Source organism: Sceloporus undulatus, chromosome 8 (genome assembly GCF_019175285.1).
Source record: "Sceloporus undulatus isolate JIND9_A2432 ecotype Alabama chromosome 8, SceUnd_v1.1, whole genome shotgun sequence".
NCBI classification, from domain to species: Eukaryota; Metazoa; Chordata; class Lepidosauria; order Squamata; family Phrynosomatidae; genus Sceloporus; species Sceloporus undulatus.
The window spans coordinates 13,114,805-13,136,110 of NC_056529.1; the positions used below are offsets into that span (position 1 = coordinate 13,114,805).

General features: G+C 40.0%; 1 protein-coding gene across 7 annotated transcripts in view; it reads left to right on the forward strand.

Annotated features, from left to right (window-relative positions):
* The first annotated feature begins 132 nt into the window (after window positions 1-132).
* PHKB (phosphorylase kinase regulatory subunit beta) overlaps window positions 133-21,306 on the forward strand; it is a 116,065-nt gene continuing 94,891 nt past the window's right edge. For 2 of the 7 annotated variants that reach the window (XM_042480738.1, XM_042480739.1), the window contains exons 1-5: window positions 135-287; window positions 6,005-6,099; window positions 11,210-11,224; window positions 15,507-15,593; window positions 19,194-19,332. In XM_042480738.1, coding sequence (XP_042336672.1) covers window positions 6,030-6,099; window positions 11,210-11,224; window positions 15,507-15,593; window positions 19,194-19,332 — 311 coding nt within the window. In that variant the 5' untranslated portion in view covers window positions 135-287; window positions 6,005-6,029. Of the gene's footprint in view, window positions 288-6,004; window positions 6,100-11,209; window positions 11,225-15,506; window positions 15,594-19,193; window positions 19,333-21,306 lie in introns of all 7 variants that reach the window. The other 5 variants (XM_042480744.1, XM_042480743.1, XM_042480740.1 and 2 more) reach the window with 4 other exon arrangements.

The following is a 21,306-nucleotide window of genomic DNA, read 5'->3' on the forward strand; positions in this document are numbered from 1 at the left end:
TCCCTCCGCAGCCAAAAGCATAGCCTTCGCGGAGTCCTCGAGTCACAAGGATGCTTCCGGGTTCGCTTTACGACACTGTCGCGCTGCGCGCCACCGCGCATGCGCTCGAGCAGTGCGCTTTACGGTCGCCCTGAGCAACAAGAAGAGGAGGGGGAGAAGAAGGAGGGAGTCCTGTCTTTCCTCAGAAGGAAACTTGGAGCCCGACGTCTCCGCCGCAGCCATGGCCTCCGCTCTGGCCGACGTCAGCTGGAAGATGCTGGAGCTGAGGGCCCGCTCCAAGCGCTCAGGTCTGCCCCGCTTCCTTCTTTCCTTCCTTCCCTTCGTCTCTTCCCAGACTCTCTCTCCTCCTCCTCCTCCTCTTCGCCTTTCCCCAAACTTTAGCCCTCCGCCTGTTTTGGACTTCAACTCCCAGAAGCCCCAGCAAACCTATACAAAGGCCGGGGATTCTGGGAGATGAAGTCCAGAAACATGGGACCAGAGTCCTTTGGACGGAGTCATAGGATGGGAAGAGCCCTGACCCAGCCCAGCCCCATCCTGCCATGCAGGAACTCCCCGTCAAAGCGCCCTCCACAGGTGGCCCCCAGCCCCTGTTTGAAAGCCCCCCAAAGAAGGGGCTCCAGGGAGCCTGCGCACCCCTCTGTCAGAGGGATCTCACTGCCAGGAAGCTAAAAACACACAAACAAACACACAAACAAACAAACAAACAAACAAGGAGGTTTGGATATGTGGGTTTTTCCGGCTCTAGAAGAGTTTCCTCTGCATCTGTGGCTTTGGCATCACCTTCTGAAGAGCCAGCCACAGATGCTGCCAATGTTATTCTCCCATTTGACTGTCCCTCCATTGTTTTGGTTCCCTTCCCATGCTTCCCCCGCCCCCCCATCTTTTCTTTATCCTCTGTTTTGCACTTTCACAATCTGATTTTCCTTATGTTGGCGCAATCCTACCATGATTCGCCTTCTCAGTTATTCCATTCATAACCCCCACATCCCCTTCTCTTCACTATGCGCTTCCACTGCTGCTTCTCCTGGTTCACCAGCAAGCCTTGTCCTGCATTGCCTTGTGGCTATATTTGTCCCGCTTGATCCATCTGGCAGTTCACAAATCACTCCAAAAAGTGACAGCAACTTCGGCCGTCGTTGAAGACGCAAACTCTGCTGCGGCTCGTCTATATTTCTTCTCCTGACTCTGATAAACACACAGCTAATTAAAGTGTAAAGAGTAAATATCGCACTGGCATGCGCTGGGCTTCAATAACCTGCTTAACCTGTTTGGCTACATCTAGCTTCTTTTCTACGGAAGGTGCTTTTACCTTTATAGGGACAAAAGAAAGTCTTGCTTCGGATTTGTAGTCCTTCCTTGCAAAGGAAAGAAACAACAATAACATTGTGTGCCACACAACAGTGACAGTCCCTACAGTTAATTATTGGCTAGTAAATACAGGCGTTCCGATTTGTGGTTTGAAAATCGCTTTCTCCAGAGATGGATGACTTTGCTACATATTTGATTTAATTAGATGGTTAAATTTCAGATTACTTCCAGTTGTAAACTGAAGGAGCATACTACACACATCATTGTGTTAGACAAGCCGGTTAACATTAATGTCCTCTTAAACTGCCAATGTAGTACAGCCTTGAACAATAATTAGCTTCCCTTAAGGGCTAATACTTAGACTAGGGGTAGCCAACTGTAGCAGGTCAGGAGGCTGCACTGCCCCTCTCCAGGGTCCGAACCACACTGCAGAAATAATCAAGTCCTAAAACTGTCACTGGATTAAACAGCACAAAATATGAAAGACATGACAGCCCATTCACAAGAGTTGTGGCAAGACAAAGAACTTATAGGGCCTGAACAGACAGGCCAAAATAAAACTGCTTCGGGTCACTTTGGAGGTATACTGTTTAAATGACACACACATCTTAAGAGGCCAAAGCTGTGCTCTAGTCCTTAGGACTGGAGCATGGCTTTGGTGTGGCTTCCAGCCTCTTAGGATGCGTGCATCATTTAAACAGCATACCTCCAAAGAGACCCAAAGCAGTTTTATTTTGGCCTGTCTGTTCAGGCCCATAGTTATTGTATACAGTCGACTATAAGTTGACCTCATGTATAAATCGAGGGCAGGTTTGGGGGCCAAAATTACAGCTTTTGCCATGACCCATGGATAAGTTGAGGGTAAAACTTGGAGGCTCCTTCGGTGTGTGTGTGCACAGCAAGAGGGACTCTAATCGAAGCTTTTTGCTCCAGTGTTTCAACTTTGGTTTCACCCTTGACACCCCAGACATTTGCAGCCAGTGTAGGTGGGAGAGGGACTCTGTTGAACAGCAATCATTCACCTAGGACTCAGCTCTCTCTCCCAACCGCATGGGGAAATCTGAAAGAGCTGCTATCACATTACTATACTAACTCATAAATAAATCAACCTAGGATTTTAGGGTCAATTTTTGGGCATAAATTTTTAGACTTATAGACGAGTATATACGGTAAATACTGTACTTCTCATACTTATTTGATTGTTATTTCTCCAGTAAAGATCAAGTCCTTGTGCAAAACTTGTACTTTCTAAGGAGAGACCTCACATTTTTTTTAACAGTGTCTTTTCTTGTGCTGTGCCTTAATGCCAGCTAATTTTGGCCAGTGTGCGATAGGAATAGCAGTACTTTTAGCAAATACAATCTGATGAGTAGTTGATAAATTATAGATAGCTGGCCATATTTAAATGTGTGGTAATAAGCAGAAAATGTGTGTTGGTAATATGATTTGGGTACATTCATCATTTTGAAAATTAGATCTAAAAACTGAACTCACGTAACAAATGGCTTTGTTAGAGATGGCCGTGGGTAGGCCATATAGTTTCCCTTCGTCATACAAAACTCATCTAATTAGTCACTTGTGTATCTGGAATATTTGGCAATTTGATCACCCTTTCCTCGGTCCTCTTTCCCCACAGAAAAGATGAGAGAATTATGACTAGTCCACTGTGGGGTGATTTGAATGAGCTCCAAGTATGATATCTGTGGGGGATCCATTCCAGACCACCACTCCCACGGATACCAAAATCTATGGACCCTCAAGTCCCATTGTTCCTAATGGCAGCACAGCCATATGGCCGTGCTGCTATTAGGGTCAACTGCATTGAAGTCTTCCCTCCCTTCCCCATCCTCTCTCTCTCTCTCTATCCATCCCACCCATTTTGCCTTGTCTCTGGGCTTTCCTTTTTCAAAGTTAGTGTTCCTAGAGGTAGTGCTGTATAGTATACCTGGGGAGCGGGTAGCTGTAATCATGTCATTCTGTCATGCATAGCCTCTATACTGTACATGTAAAGCTTTATTTCACTTAATACTGTGATTTGATGTTTGGAGAAATAGCAGCGATGGCTTAGTGACAGTTAGATGAACTTTATATGGAATCAACATTGAAGATGAACTACAGCTGTTCTCTGAAATGTTGGACAGTGCTATTGTCAGATGTAGTTCTTTCATGTACATCAGGAGCTGTGTGCTGTGATGGCCACAGTAGAATCCAGTCCAACCCTCTGCCATGCAGGAAGTCACAATCAAAACATCCCTGACAGATGGCCATCCAGCCTCTGTTTAAAGACTTCCAAGGAAGGAGACTCCACCATCCTCCATTGAGGGAGTGTGTTCCACTGTCGGACAGCCCTTACTATCAGGAAGTTCCTCCTAATGTTGAGGTGGAATCTCTTTTCTTGTGGCTTGCATCCATTGTTCCGGGTCCTGTTCACCGGAGCAGCAGAAAACAAGCTTGCTCCCTCTGCAATATGGCATCCCTTCAAGTAATTAAACAGGGCTATCGTATCACCTCCTAATCTTCTCTTCTCCAGACTAAACATCCACAGCTCCCTATGTCATTCCTCATAGGGCATGGTTTCAAGACCCTTCACTATTTTAGTCGCCCTCCTCTGGACACGCTCCAGTTTCTCAATGTCCTTTTTGAATTGTGGTGCCCAGAACTGGACACAGTATTCCAGGTGGGGGCCTGACCAAAGCAGAATAGAGTGGCACTATTACTTCCCTTCATCTAGACACTATACTTTTATTAATGCATCCTAAAACCAGATTGGCCTTTTTAGCTGCCACATCGCACTGTTGACTCATGTTCAACTTGTGGGCTACTTGGACTCCTAGATCCCTTGCACACATAGTTTTATTCACCCAGGTGTCCCCCATCCTATATCTATGCATTTCATTTTTCTGCCCTAAGTGCAGTACCTTACATTTCATTTTGTGAGCTTTGGCCCAGCTTTCTAGTCTATTCAGGTCATTTTGAATTTTGATCCTGTCCTCTGGGGCATTAGCTACTCCTCCTAATTTGGTTCATCTGCAAATTTGATAAGTATGCCCCCAATTCTATCATCCAAGTCATTGATAAGGATGTTGAATAGCACTGGTCCCAGGACAGAGCCCTGTGGGACCCCACTGGTCACTTCTCTCCAGGATGAAAAGGTGCCATTGTTGAGCACCCTTTGGGTTCAGATGGTCAACCATTTCCAAATCCACGTAACAGTTACTTAATCACTGGTTAGCTCATATCAACTCATAAAATAGAAAAATGATACCTTGTGATCAGGTTCTTGTCTGCTAACTAAGAATATGTAAACCCTTGTGTTGTGTAGAATTCTTTATCATGTAAAATGAGGCTGAAGCAAAGCCCTAAATTCCATGATTAGTTTTAATTAAAGTATATCTATTGAATCAGTAGGATATATGGATGTGTTGATCTAACAATTAGATTTGGGCCAAACTGCTCTTGTGAATGCTGCAAATTGAAATTAATTTTGTCACATCAGGCATCTAGTAGTATGAATACTATGTGCTTGTGATGATCTATATTGAATTAATCCTTGTATACTAGTATTAGTAACTATCCTGCTTGAGAATTCTGTGCAATTCAAATGTTTGCATATTTGTGCATGGAGGACGGTACAATAAAAGTTTCACCATCTCAGTCCTGATAATGTAAGATGAATCACTTCCCAAACTCTCTTCCACTTTTTCCAAAATCATGTAGATAAATGTTCATATTTTTATGTTCGAGAAGAAAACCTGCCATTTTATGTATTAATGACATTGTAACCAGTTTGAGTTCATTTTATTTGAGCTGCCCAGGCCATACGCAGGCATGCCATATACAGCTTTAACCTTACACAGAAGGTTAAGCCGCAGGAGATATAATGCTGCGCACACCCCTGGTGTGCATGCTGCACCTCACACGGGTGCGCTTCCCCCATTAAAACAAATGGGGCTTGAGCATACGTGTTTTCCCCATCGCTGGGGCGTCCAGAACGGATCCCCAGCCTATGGGGAGGGCCCACTGTAGCAGTAATTCCCTTAAAAGTGAGTTGGTAATGATAGCTAGATTGCAGAAACTTTAATGCCCCAAGACATTAGCAATAAATATGTTGGTCCAGAAGTTGAGCTCTCTAGTGGGGTTAAGAGACAGAATCTCAACAAATATAAAAAAATTATACATACTGGAAAAATATCCAAAAAGAAGAAGAAAAACAATCTGCCATTGAAAAGTGTCTTAACAAAAAGTTTGAGTACCACATAAAAACAGTATTATGTTGAAAGAATGTATGTATTTGTGTGCAGTTGTGGTATAGAACAATTGCATGTTTCATTAACCAAAGAATAAATGTATTTCTTTGGGACCTGTAATTTATTTCATCAGGCTAAAAGATTCCTCTCCTTGCCCACACTTGGTTTTAAATGTTCAATATCATCTGGCATAATAAGAACTGTTAATGTCTAATAGCATTCTGGTTTATTTAAATGTACGTAATGGCACTTCAACTAGTAAAATTTATTGATAATTATGGTATAGGAAATCAAGTTTGCTGTATGGAGGGAAAACATAAAATATAATGAATCTAATTATCCTTTTTATTGTACACTGCATCATGTTAATAACTCTGCTAACACTACTTTTCCTTAATTTAAACCTGATTGCCTCTAACCCTCACTAACATTTTCAAAAATTGCTATAGTTTAGCCTGAGACGTTTGTGATAAGATGCAACAGCTTGAAATGGCCAGTTTGGATGCTGACAGAACCACCTCTGCTCGTGCTTTCTCCTGGTTTGGTAAGTGCTGACTTCTCACAGGTCACTTGCTTTTGTTTTTAAGGGTATGTTTGTGTGTGCGCATGTGTGTGTCTGCATATATGTGTGTGCTTCTCTTATTGCAACTTGTTGCCGGTGTACTCTTGGATTTGAGTTGTAAGTTGTAAGAACTCTGTTAATATCTACTACATATGTCAATAGAATTCAGAGACATAGCCATGTTAGTCTAGAATATTAGTATGCGAAGGTGTCTTGCAGTTTGGGACTAATTGTGTGAAAGAAGTTGTAGCATTAGCTTTCGTAGACTTGGTCTACAATCAAGACTACGACTCAAGCTGTACCTTCTTTCACCTGGTTAGTCTCAAAAGTGCTGCAAGATTCCTTTGCATGTTGAAGCAATGTGAAGCTTGCAATTTGAATGTTTTTGGGTGTTTGGAAGCTGGTCACAATGCATCGTCTTATACGATTTTTTCCGAGTTTCAGTGCAAACAGTCAGAACCTTACAAAATGCAGGGTTACTACTGTACCAGTTGGACAAGAAGCAATGTAGTATTGGCTGGTGCAGCAACCATTGATCAATGCTATTTTAACAGTTACCAATGTCTCATACTGTGTTTCTTTCCATAACTGAGTGCTTCAGGCATCCTGGTCCTTGCTGGGAAACAAAGTTGTGATCATTTATGGTTGGGGAGGCCGATATTCCTGAGTGATATTGTGGAACGTGGATTTCATTGGTTGTAATTGGAAGGGATTCATTAGCACAATTATTTTTCATTTCAGAAGATATTAAAATACTATTATTACATTTAAATTCATAGCCAGGATCATTTAAAGCAGCAAGAGCATGAAATGTAGGGTTTTTTCAAAGGCTCTTTTCAGTTGAGATGCTGATCCTTCTGGGGATGTAAAGGCTATTGACTACAGAAATCTGTGCACCTAGTACACATTATGACAGCATTCGGAGCTTTTTAAAAACTTTTAATTAAAAAATAACAACACCCAACCCATCCTTAGTGTGCATTTTTACAGTTCAGCTGTTGTCTTATTTGTGGGCGTAATACACTCAGTAATCTGTGAAACCTGGAGGAATGTGGCAGACACCATATTCATGTATCTTTACATGCTTGTGTACTAGGGCAGACTACTGTATTTTAGTCCAGTATTATATCTCCAACTGTTGCTAACTAAGGGGCTTGTGGGAAGAGGGCACCAACTCTTCGTGTTGCGATCCTCCTCCGCACACCTGGTATTCACTGGCACAAGGCCTATGAACCTGTCGGTTTCATTAGCTGTCTGGACTAATTGTTGTTCATAAATACATTAGCTTTCATGATTAATTGCTGTTGATAAACCTGTCCTCCATGAATGTGTCTTTTCCTAAAGCTGTTGGTGCTAGTGGCCATTGCCAAATCTTGTAGCAACTGCTTCCATACCATAAGTCCTATGTGAAGAAGTACTCTCTTTTTGTGTTTCCTGAATCTGCTCCCAGTCAGTTCCTTTAGGTGACCCAAGTTTTACTATTATGCAAGAGAGACAGTTCTCTTTGTCCACTTTCATCACTCCACGCATCATTTTAAACACTTTGGAAATGTCTTTGCTAAACTAAGAAATACCAGTCTTTGTAGCGTTTCTTCACAAGGTTCATTATGAAGTTTATTCTGGTCCACTATGAAGTAGCAATATAAGCAATGTAATTTTAGACTATTGGTGGAATTACTGTGAGCCCTATGATGAATCATCCATTAGCTGAACATGTTAGGTCAAGTTTCTAGACTGTAAATTTGAAGTCTACATGTGTTTTTTAAAAAAAAGCCAGAACTGTTGGGTTCATCTGCGGTTACAGCATAGTCCATACAACAGTCTCCCACACAACCTTAGCTGGAAAATAAATACTTATTCAGGCGACAACATACAGGGATATCATCAGTCAGTCATGTATGGATGAACTTGCCATAGACATGTGGTAATGATGATGTGGGAAGATGGCATGCCCTGTTAGGGAGTAATGAGGAATTTTATGCTATGTTTTTATGAACAGTGTGAAAAAAAAAGGTAGCCATAAATTTCAGTATCATTCTTTCAGACCACCTTTCATTTGTTTAGCTCAGTTTGCCTGCGAATATCTTCATTAAAAAAAATTCCCTTCTCTTTAGTGTGAGACAGAACATTACTTTTAATGTTTGCTAGTAACATTAAAAAGTGTTGATGGCTGTAATTTAGTTATGTCTCTTTCTCAGGCTCTGGAATTATGAGTGAATATTGAAAGAAACATGTTTGCAGTTTAAAAAAACATTTAAAACATACTATGTGTTTGCTTAGGTGGCTCTATACAAATCACACCCTTTCAGAGCACCAAATCTTGATGTATACTGGGAAGATAATGCCACAATACAGCTCTGTCCTACAGAATTGTTTGTGAAGCTTACTATATGATACATATGAAGTGCTTAAAAATATATTGGGGATTTCCTTCAGAGTGCCAGGTTGTGAAAGGCTGGTGTGGACAATAGTTGTCTAAAGATTTCAGCTCAAAGGCCTGCTTGCCTCAGGTAGTATATAGCTTAAAGGTTAACTGCTGAAGAATGTGAAGTTCACCCTTTCAACCATCCAACCCACCACAACTGCATTAGTTTCACACTTTCATCTTTAACACCTCCTGACCCACAACATAGGTAAAATAAGTTCTTGGTGCACTCCCAAATACCTTTTAGGATGCCATATTATAAGACAGGGCAGGCAACCTGTGAACCTCAACAACTAGCTGCTTCTCACTACACTTACTATTGGTATGTTAAGGCTTATAAGACACTCTTACACTGATTCTTTTTTCAGTATGTTTGAGCTGAACAATTACTAACTGCCTACTTCTGTTAGTGTCATTTGGTTTCATAACTTGCGTTTCCAGCTATTGGAAGACTGCAGCTCCCAGATTCTCCAGCCATGCTCTCTGCGGCTTCAGGGATTCCTCATCCAACAACATCTTAGCGCCCAGGACTGATATCACTGCTTTGAAGAGTGGCTTATGAACAAAAAATCTGTGTCTCCCTCACCCATCCCAGTTCTATTTGCTTATCTTTCACATCAGTTTGATCTCTTTTGTTTTGCTCTGTTATGGATTTCATGCATGCATGATTCAGCTGGGGTCAGTACTAGCCTGAGCAAGCTTTGACCTCATGTGGCCACTGGGATATATCTGCCAGCTCAGCTGTTCATAAGGCACTGGAGGTGTAATGTATCGCATTTCTGTCTGTAGCCACACAAAGGCATATGACACTTCTCACTCCCATCATTTCCTTTCAACTAATATCTGTCCCTGTTTACTGCAGCTTTACTAAATGCAGAGAAAAATCTGACCCTTGGATTCCATGTCTTTTAAGTGTTTCTCGTAGAATATATCAGTATCCTATTGTCCTAGTAGAAATTGCACAAATATCTGAAAAGGCAATACGAGGGTTTATTTTGTAGAACAGAGTGACAAATAATTACTGTTCTGCATTATTGATGTTACATAAATAGACTTTGCAGAGACTGAGCAGTGAATATTAGATTGGCTGTTAATGGTTGCCCAATAAAGTACACAGCCTGCTCTGCTAGTGTCTAAATACTTTTAATATAAAATGATATTTCCAGAATGCCAAAAGTACTAATCCAGGCTGTTTCGTCTTTCTGTGAGGTGGAACTATGTTTCTAATATGTTGGCAGACTTGCTACTGTTTGAATGAGAAAAAATAATAATTGCAGTGATTGATCAGTAATACATTTTCCTGCATATTTTGTGTTAATTTGGACATGCCTGAATATCAAAACAATAGTTTTTGACACAACACAACATATACACTTGCAAAAGCGTAGGTGGAACTCAAACAGTAGCAAAACACTGTTTGCTTTTTAATTATATGCACTCCCTTGCATATCATCAAGATAGGACCATTTATCTGTTTCCTTCTCTGCTTGATTTTGCAGTGAAGCCATAATCCTGTTTTTATTACATCCATTTGTTGCTATGGAATAGATTGCTATACTGATTAAGCATATTTTTAACATAGGATTTGTTAGGCAGTGTATTTAAGATGTCTGATGGCAGCAACGTATTTTATCAATTTAAAATGCTTTTGAGCAAAATGACTTGGCTGGAAACCAATAGGCATAAGAGAAGTGGATTTGTCTTCTGTTGCTCTGACAGGTGTAATTGTTTCCCAAATCTGCTTATTTATGAAGAGATGCAGTTTATTATTAGCATGTATGCAAATTTTAAATACACATGATGTTTCTCTTCACTTCTCTCTTTGGAAATCATTAGGAAGTTGGATCTTGTATTCTGAAACAATCCCATTAACTTGTTTTTAACCCTTGGTATGTTTACATGACTGTGGATGAGTCTGCTTGAGTGGGGTAAAAGGGTCATTAATTTTAATGGCGCCTTCGTCTATCTGACCCTAAGAATGGTAGTAGGAACAATTCAACAGGATTAACTGCATAACCAAGCAGAAAGAGAAACTTTGCTGCAAAAGACACTTATGCTTTTAAATGAGTGCAGTAGTAGAAGTTACCGTATATACTCAACTATAAGTCAACCTCATGTACAAGTTGAGGGCAGGTTTTGGAGCATCCAAAAAGGTCAGTAGCGGAGCCATGGTGGACAGAGTAGAAGGGTAGATGTTTGACAGAGTCTTACTGTAAACTAAAATCGCCCAATGGTGGCTTCGGCCACCTTGTTCCTTGGGGTGCTTGGATCAAGTACCTAATCGATCTGATCAGTACAGTACCTTTGAACTGAGCAAATGAGTAAAAAGTCAAGCAGATTCATTAGTTAATCCAATACTGCAAGTGTAGCAAGACATACTAAGGGAAAAAAGGATGCAGATTGGTTCTGGATTTAATTTTGTTGATAATGGCCTGTCCCTCAGCCTATCACAGATTGCACACAAGTCCCTGCATCTGTTTCAAACGTTAGCAAGAGATCTGTGTAGTCTGTGCTATAAAACTGTGTACAGTATCTTAAATGAACCGAATGTGTCAAATGAACACAAGAGCTCTACTTTCACTTGTTGAGAATTAGCCACAATGAAAACAGAGGCATTGTTTTGATTGTAATAATACAGTACTTTTGTTTTTGTTTTTTGGGCTTCAGATGGCAGATTTCCTGGTAAGTGTACATTTTGCAAGGCCAACATATCTTTTTGAATATGGATATTGTATATTGTACACTTGGAATTATGTACTCTTGGGATTGTGTATCGTAGCACTTGGAATTATGAGCCACAAATTACATAGTTACCTGTAACCAGTTTTTTCCCCCTCCTTGCACCAGTGCAGGAATAACAAAGTCAATTTAAAAGTAATGTAACAAGTGGGAGCAGCAAAGTTACTTCATTGGTGAAATGAGTATCATTTTCTAGTTATCCTTAAAACTGAAAGCATATTTTGGCATTTGTAGCAGCATTATGGCAGGAATTTTAAATTTTATATCATTCCCTTGCCAATCCTAGATGATTATTTTTTTAAAGCCATGAAAAGTAGCAGAAAAATAATCTGTGACTCAGAGTATGAGTTAATGTTTAAACATTTTAGCAAGCAGCAAGAATATATCACTGTTCTAATTTGAACAATGCTATTCATTTATAAGAATATACACGAATGTGCAAATGAAATATGCATATTGACAAAATGTTTTTATTCATATACTTTGTAGATTAATAAATATGACTAAGCACTGATAACTATCACTTTGCAAGGTAGTTTAATCACCACACTTCTACCAATTTATGTTCTTTGAAAAAAATAACATTAGAAGTTTATTTAGAAGCAAAATGAATTTGATTAAATCTGGACAAAGTGGCTCAAAGTTGTTAGCTTGATGTCAAATTGTGTTTGGTGTGTTTTTCTTCTTTAATGTAGAACATTTTTTTCTGTGCTTTTCAAGTGATGTAACTTGGACCCAAAACAGATAGGCCGAAAGCATCATGCTGATGCTGAAATTAGGGTTCCAGAGCGTGTGGCAACCGCATGCTCTGGAACCCTAATACGTAGTGCTGTCTATACGTGTTGCGCGTGCATGACGCAAACACTGCGCCGCATCCACACCTTTAGGTGCTGCACTTGCATCTTGGACTGGTGACGTCCCGGCATGCCAAAAAACCACCCTGGTTTTTCCGGGTTCTTTTTGGTCCGGAGGGAACCTGGGTGCCTCCAGCCCATCCCTTTGGGGCAGTCTGGATTACCCCCTTGTTACTCCAAACCTGCTTTGGGAACATTTTGAGGGACAGGGAGAGTTAATTTAATTCATGTTTCCACTGATATACTATTAAGGCTTGTACTATTAAGTCTTGATTCTGTACAACAAAATGGTAAGAGGTAAAAGGCTTGCTGAAAGTAAGTTAATTTGAGATTCATTATGAGATTTTAATGCACTCCTTAAACTTAGGGAAAAACTAATTAGGGCCATTTTCCAAAACTACTCTTGCATTTTAAACTATCAGTACAGCAGCAAGACACGGTGCTTTCAATAATATTTCTGTCTCAGCCTTCAACTGTTCTAGAAAATATGCAGAAGATGTACTCTGCCACCAGTCCTGATTTTGGGGAAATGTTGCCTGTACATGTGCTGGCAGCAAAATGGGGGAATCAGATAGTGTGCAGGGTCTACAGATGACAGGAAACTTGCACAAAAAGTATTAGGTGGATGAAACAATCTCTATTTCAGGGGTAGGCAACCTATGGCCCGCGGGCCAGATGTGGCCCAGCAAGGCCTTGGGACCGGCCCCAGCCTGGTCCTGTCGCCGATTGCCGCCGGAGCCTTTGGCCTCTCGCGTGAGGGTGTGGGGCCTTTGGCCTATCAGGAGGAGGCGGGCAAGGGGGGGTCAAGCGGCGGGCAAGAGGGGCAGTTGTCTATAGAAGCCTCAGAAACATGCATTTATATTAACATTTTTTAAAAAAATCAGCAAATTTTTTCATGTGTCCTCCATTTTTAAAAAGTGTCTTCCATTTGAAAATTTTGTCCTACATTTGTTCCGGTTTATTTATCTATTTAATTTATTAAAAAATTATTTAATTATTTACCCCCCCCCCCCATTGTCTGAGGGACAGCAACCCGGCCCCTGGCTCAAAAAGGTTGCCTACCCCTGCTCTATTCCTTTCTCCAAAATATGAGAGGAGTGTTGGACTAAAGAGCTCTCTCTGTTTCTGTGTTGCTTTCTTGGAAATTTGGGAGTAAAGAGCATTGCAATTATAAAAGCCCTTTACTATCTACTTCTGGAGTTCTGTATACCAGAAATATTTGTTCTGGCTTGATGTGAGGCCCTGGAAGGTAAATTTCAGCATGAGCAGTGTCTCTCTGATTCCTGCATTTATGGATGGAATCCGAGTCATTGATGATTGAAAAGTCCAGTCAGTAACACTTGGTAGGCTGTGAAAGCATCATCATCATCATCATCATCATCATCATCATCATCATCATCAATTTCTGTTTTATTTATGTAGGTAGGCTCCTTATTTCTTGCACAATGCTTTTCTTGCAGGTAACAGTGCCAGTAGCAATATTCCTACCTTTATTTTGCTAGATTGATTTAGTTTGCAGATTCACTTTCTGCCGAATCCTTACACAGTACAGTATTATAGTTCTTTCTGTGACTTCACAATAGCAGACTCTTCTCTGTTATTATTCAGGAATATTCATTATAAATGTAGAGTACATAAACAGCCATTGGGGTTCATTATACTTAAAATTATTTGTGTTCATATTCATATGAAATACACTGCAGAATTAGTATGCAATGTACTGACCAGCTATTCCTCTAAAGAACATTAAAAATAAAAACACATTTAGTAGTTATTCTCTTCTTTACCTCTCCAGTCAGCATGTTAAATAAACACAATACACAGTCATTTGACCTCAAGCACTTCAGTTTTTACAGAAATTGAAATATTTTTTTCTTTTTAAAGACATTCTCTTGCATTTTGTATGATTGTTTTAAAAGCACTGATAGAAAAACAGGTGCCATGAGCAAATCGTATTTTTTGGTGGGATATTACATTCAGATTTATTAACATAGAAGTAACTACAGGTGGATTTATACTGTAGAACCTTTAAATTAGATTCCAGAGAGGCAGCAGGGTTGAGCTAGTTTCAGCAAAACTAGCAAAGAGTATTGTTAGCTTGAATGTAACTTCAGTGCATAATGCTGCACTGTAATGCTCAATAGGTCTGAAGCACATAGTGGGTTGTTCTACATGCTATAATATGCAGATTTATTGTGTGCCTTCAAGTCATTTCTGATTTTATCGCAAATCTATTCGAAGGCAAATCTATCACAGGGTTGTCTTGGCAAGTTTCTTTAGAGGGCACTTGCCATTGCAATCCTCTGAGGTTGAGAGAGTGTGACCACTGGGTTTACTACATGGCTGAGCCAGGATTCTAAGCCTGGTCTCTAGAGTCATGGTCCAACACTCAAACCACTACATCCTGCTGGCTCTTATAATATGTATATTAGATTATTTACATTAATATTTTAATTTGCAGTTAGTCCCCAGATTTTCATGAGTATGTTTGGCAAAGCAGGGACATGGTAGAGGACATACGTTTAGAGCTAGAACAGAAATATTTTTCCTGTACAGAGTTGTAAAATAAAATTGTATTATTACTACAGTATTTTACACAATTCCTAAAGGTTATTGGTACCCAAAAGAAAATGGTATGTAATATATTTTGTTTAGAATGAATATTTTCTTAAGCTGATAAGAGGAAATGATATTGCGCAAAGGTCAAGATGTATGTTTGTCTTTTCTGTGCTGCTACATTACATTGCAATAGGGGTCAGTAAAGTGTGGTCAGAACAATATTTGTGGCTCACCCTGAGTCTCTGTGCACTCTGATCCCCCTGACCTCTTGCATTTCCTAAGGGACACAAGGTGCATATACATTGTAGAAATAATGCCGTTTGACACCACTTTAACTGCCATGGCTCCATCCTACAGAATCCTGAGGAACCAGCACCCTTTTGCAGAGAAAGCTAAAGATCTTGTAAAACTACAAATCTCAGGATTCCATAGGATGGTGATGCAGCATTTAAATTAGTTTCAAACTGCATTGTTTCTACAGTGCAGGTGCACCCAGAATGGCAATTTTGTTCTTACCCTCCTTTTTTAGGTCTTGTGTGGGCCTTTTCAAAAATAGAAGTGTATAAAGTATATGGTAAATGTGAGTGGCCCACATGCCTCTGGCATTTGCAGACCCTGTCATCCAATATGAAGCTTGTTCACATCCAAGAAAGGGGTGCTCCTCCTTTTTCATAGCTATGCAGTATGACTTAGCTTGCTAGAAAAATGAGTTATCAAAGATGACAACAAATCCCTATCATTATGATGGTTGTAATTCTCATTTCATGTTATTGCTATAGTTGTAATCAAGATCTCATAACTTCTTCCTTCAGGTTCTGTATATGAACCTCTCAAAAGCATCAATCTTCCAAGGGACGGAGAGAGCCTGTGGGATAAGTTGGATCATTACTACCGAATAGGTAAGTCTGAACAAAAAGCAAAGAATTTTGTGTGTGCACTTGTAGTATTTTCTGAATGTAACTACTTAAAGAATGAGAAAATAGTACGTTTTGTGTCTCATCTGAATGGCCATTAGTATTTGGAAAATCCAAAATGCTTCTTTGCCAAGGAATGGACAAAGATCGCTCATGGGGCAGCATGCAGCCCTTCAAGAAGAAGAAGTAACATGAATTGCTGCTCATCTTGGAGGAGTAATTCAGTTTTAAAGTAGTTTCTCCTGTAACATTTAACATCTCAAATTACCATTGTTTATAGTTTATAATGCTTTATTAAATAACTTTGTAGGTGGCAATGGTGAAGTAGCCACTTTATATGAGGATTTCACTCTTTATCCCACTGCTGTGGTCACCAAATGTGGGGTTTTCCCAACCCACCAACTGTGGGGTTTACACTTAGGCAATCCCACCAGTGCCACCAACTGTGAGAGCTTTTCTTAGGCAGTCCCACCACTGTGGCCAATTGTTGGGTCTCTAAGCTTTAATCCACCAACTATGATGATTTCCACAGTTCTCACTGCATCTCTGTGGTGTCTTTGGAGACTGTCTAAATGCCCTCAAGGTATCTGTGAGGAATTATGCAACTTCTGTCCTTGAGGGGTCTGTATTCAATGCTGCCACCATAGACAGTTTATCTGAATCCAAGCTCTCAGAAAGACAGCATTTCCAATGGCCAAATATGTATAAAAACCAAAGCAAATCTTTATTTACAGAAGTTAAATGTAACACAAATCTCACTTTTACATAGGGTTGTGGTGGTGATTTGCCTTCAAGTCTTTTCTGACTTATTGTGACCCTAAGGTGAACCTATCATGGGGTTTTCTGGGACTGAGAGAATGTGACTCGCCCAAAGTTACCCAGTGGGTTTCCATGGCCAAGCGGGGAATTGAACCCTGATCTGCAGAGTTTTAGTCCAATGCTCAAACCACTACACCACACTAGCTCTCATTTACTTAGCTAGTTACAGGATAATAAAGAAATTTGGCTAAATATAATCCATGAAAATATGGTATCCACAGCCTGACTTCTGTTGAGAAGCACGTTGATGTTTTAATTTTGTTCTAATCCCTTTCCCAATGAATTGTTAGTTATAATGAAAAGAAATGTAACAAAAATAATTGTGTGGTCTTGTGATATAAAATTGGTGTGAGAAAACATCCAGATATTAGATGTAGATGCTGATATGTTTTCACAGATTCAGTCTGAAGTAATATGTAGCCTACCATAGATTATATTCAGATGGAACTGAACAGCGGTGATATTCACAGACACGTAGCTATTTTATTACATTATCTCTGAAAACAAACAAGCAACCAACCATGAGCCATATGACCTACTTAAATGTGCTGTGTCTTTAAGTACTAAATGCCTGCCCATTTGTTGAACTGAGCCAGGTAATGGTTGTGCGATACATCACTAGAGCAGTGGGCTTAATTATTCAGTACTAAAAAGCCACAATGACAGCACAGCCTAAAACTGTCAGGGAAAAACACTACTGCCGCATATGAAACAGTCTCTTCAAATAGATGTTCGGACAAACTTTTAAGATGTCCATGGTTTGATCTGTTGTAGAGTGGAGTAGGTGACCAATTGAATTCTAAAATACAACAGTGGCTAACAGTACTGCTTTTTGACATCCACCATCTTTCGTCTTCTGTTACTATTTCAGATGGGCAATGAACTGACAGTTTAGGCTAAGCTGCATTTACTTAGGTGACATTGGCGGGTTATAAACTGCTGCTTTGAGGCGGTCTGCCGCCGCTGCCATTTGCTCCTTGCGGGAGCCGCAGCAGCCACACCGTGAAGCTTCTTTAAGTGGCGCCTCTATGACGTCGCGAGGTGCCAGAGGCGGACTCGCGACGTCATAGACGCTGCGACATGTGCGGATGCACAGCGTCCGATACGTAAACATGGCGGCCCCCATGTGGAAGGGGCGCCGCCATGTTGTACGTATGGAATACGTACTAGGGTTAGGAGGGTGCGGAAGCACCACCCCTTCCTAACCCTAATACGTATTCCATACGTATTTTTGGTGGTTTGTAACCCACCATTGTTGTCAAGGTTCAGATGTCATGATCATAATTATATTTTAAAGCTCAACCTATTATTTATTTTTAAAACTACAGTAGTCCCTTCCCTTATGGGGGGATCCATTGCGGACCTCCCACCCCCATGTAAGGAGAAAAGTGCATATGCTTGCGCTTCATTGAAAATAATGGGTTGCGAACCCATGCACTTCTGTGTATGCACACTGTACTCATTTTATCATGATAGTTCAAATGAAGGAAGGCTTAATAATATAGCAGAAAGATCTGTTGTGTTATTGGATTGTTGTGTTATATTACTGTGGTTTTCATTCAACATGATCACAGTTGAATGGACCACAGTAATATAACTGGTTGTGTCAATCTCACTTCTTTTCTCAAAGAAAGAATGACTAGTTAATGTCTACCATCCTTTTTCTGGCACCAGTCTCAGATACTTTGATACATGACACTGTGATCTGAGAAGACTGAAGTTTTCCATTCTTTAAGCAGAGGCTGGATGGCCATCTGTTGGGTATACTTTGAAGTTTATTGCTCAGGGAACAGTCGGAGAACGGAACGGAAGGGGCCAGGAACGAGTGTGGAATGAATGGGGGATGCATTTTACTGCATGCAGAAGTCCCTCACTCATTCTGTTTCGTTCTCTATCCGTTCTCCATCCATCCCAGAGGGACAATTTTTGAGACCTGTTCAAAACATTCTGACTCCTATACCAGAATAGATAGGGTCTGGTAATAGGCCCATTTCAGAAAATTTCACTGAATTATCTGAATCACATTGTTTAATAACTGAAATTGTCCACAAATCATTAAAATGCAATTAATCTAAGCTGAGGCCACTGAAAAGATGAATATAATACACTCCTATATAATATTATAAATTCAAACTGGACAGATAATGGCCTATAAATAAAACCTACCTACACACAGAAGCCATACAGTTGGTATATAACAAAATGTTCCCTATCCACCAAGCAGGATGAGGCTGACATTTTACCATAAGCATCCCCACCTATAACAATCATCTTTCTCGACCTTGGAAAAGTTAATTTTTCAGTCAGTTCCCAGAATCTTCAATCAGCAAGGCTAAAAAAATAACATTTCCATGCTATGCTATAGATGCTTACTTTAAGTATCTTCTTACTGAAGTGGCAAGGAAGATTCTGCCTCTGCATCAGGCATCTTTGAGAATTACTACCGTCTGGATTCACTGAAGGGTAGCTGTAACAGTTACTTTTGGTGTTATACAAGATGCTTATGAAGCTGTAGTCACTAAATATTGCCAAGGGCTTTAGGATGTAAAAGACAGTGAGAAAAAACAACCAAAGCACAAGGGTACAGTGTAAAAATGTCACTGTGTCCTTCTTATAGTTCCTTCCTTTTCTTGGTACATGTTTAGCTATTTCTATTTTTTATATTTTCTCTTTCCTTTTAAACCTTGTCTTTCTTTTGGTTGAAAAAATGTTCCTTTAAAGTTGGGAGAAATTAAGAGTCACTTTTTAAAAACATTCTCTTTGCAGTCAGATCAACAATATTGCTTTTCCAAAGTCCAACCACTGGTCTTTTCCCCACAAAAACATTTGGTGAAAAACAGAAGGCAAAAGTACATGACAGTCTTTACTGTGCAGCTTGTGCCTGGGCGCTGGCACTTGCATACAGGTAAGTATATTGCTTCTTATTTGTGTGACCAATTGCACTAAGCACATTTAGGTCTAAAAAATGTATAATGACTTACCTGGATATTTCTAAAAGAAATGCTTACCTTTCTAACTCCTTTTAGGGATATCTTCCCAGGCAACTAGGCAAATAATTATTGCATATTACATGCTTGCACAGTCACCTGCCCCTCCTTGTTGCCTTGGCTTTCTCTTCAGTAGAGAGAATACAGGGCAGCAGAGAAGAAAGGGTGGGCACTGGTAGCAGCATAGCATACACACACCCAGCAGTGCGAGGAGGGCTCAAATTGTTTTTACTCCTCCTCTGAAATGTCACCTAGTGTGGTCCACATTCCCCACACCCCCTAGTGACAAATGTTGTGACATACCAATTTCTTTGAGATAATGCAAAGTTTTTCATGATATACACAATTAAAAGCTTTCCTATACTTTTTAAGCACAGGTTGATTTTATTCTGAAATTTTTTAATCTATTCCTTTATCCATCCTATCTTTGCAGTATGATCCTTAGTGCCACTTCCTTTCCTGAACCCAGCTTGAACTGTTGACATTTCTCACTCCATATATGGAATAAGTCTTTGTTCTAGAATTTTGAGCATCACTTTAATTGTATGGGAATTTAATGCAATGGTTTTATGCTTACTGCAATGCCTGGTGCTCCCTTTTTTGGGGATTGGAATTATATTGAGTGTTTCCAATCTGTGGGCCATTGTTTTGTTTACTAATTTTTTTTACAGATTTTAGTTAGAACTAGAGTAGATTCTGTCTCTGTACTTGAAGCAACCCTATACGTTGAAGCAATATGCCATCTTTTCCTGGTGGTTTATTTCTCCCAAGTCTGCATGCAGCTTCCACTTTACTTTCTAAAATGATAGGTTCATCTTCAAATAGTTCTTCCTTGAATGAATCTGTCATCCTTTCATCTTTTTATATAGTTTTTCATTTTATTATTTCCATCGTCTTGTGTTTCCCTGCTGGTCATAAAGCATCCCCATTCTTGGCTTACCTTGTATTCTACAACTTAGAGCTGTTCTTTTTGGTAGATGAGATTAATTTCTTGGTGCTGATCATTATATTGCAGTATGGCAGTAAGCCAGATGTGGTCTCCAGGACTTCCCTCTATATACCTAGACATCCCATCCTGGGAAATTCAGCCTATAAGTGGCTGTTGCACTTCCAGAACCTCCTGGGGGGTAAGAGCATTGGTCATGTAAGCCTATCCTTTCTCTGAGGCCTGAAATAGCTTTTCTTTTCAAAATCAGAAGTAATCTTATGATCATTTCCAGTGTTGAAAAATGAGGAGGGTGTGGTCTGGCAAGATCTTGGGGTTGGTGAAAATGGGGTGAGTGCAGACCCCAGAATGGTGGCAGCTACCCACTTCTGTTATAATGCCAAGTTTATTTCTGTGCTTTTTATTTCCATGGATTTCAGGTTGCCAGCCTAGCCACACTGACTCTTTCCACTGAGAATATATCTGTTCCTGGCTCATTTTACTTAATTTCCAGGCAGAGCACTATAAATGTGGATATCTCTGCCTGTGTCAAAATTGATTCAACATGCCAGCAGTTATTTACTTATGTACTACATACAGTATGTATGCTGGCCAATAACATAGTTATCTGAGAGGCTTGTATTATACATGTGTACAAGTTAAAATAAATAAATAAACCACTTTTATCTTAATGTCCTTAAATTTTAATTGATATTGTTTTATGTCAGAGTGTACCATTAACATAACTTAATCGGGTAGGATAACTACTTAAATTCAAAGAGCTATTCCTTCCAGAGTGAACTAAATATTGAGTCACTGTAAACTAAATATTGAGTGGTAGCAGCCAGAATAAGAGAGAATGACACTCTTGAATCAAGGGTATCACAAAGTAAAAGTCTGGTAGTAATTGAATCCTAAAATAATACAACCCATAAAAGATCTTTTTATGTCACAGGTGGAGGATTTT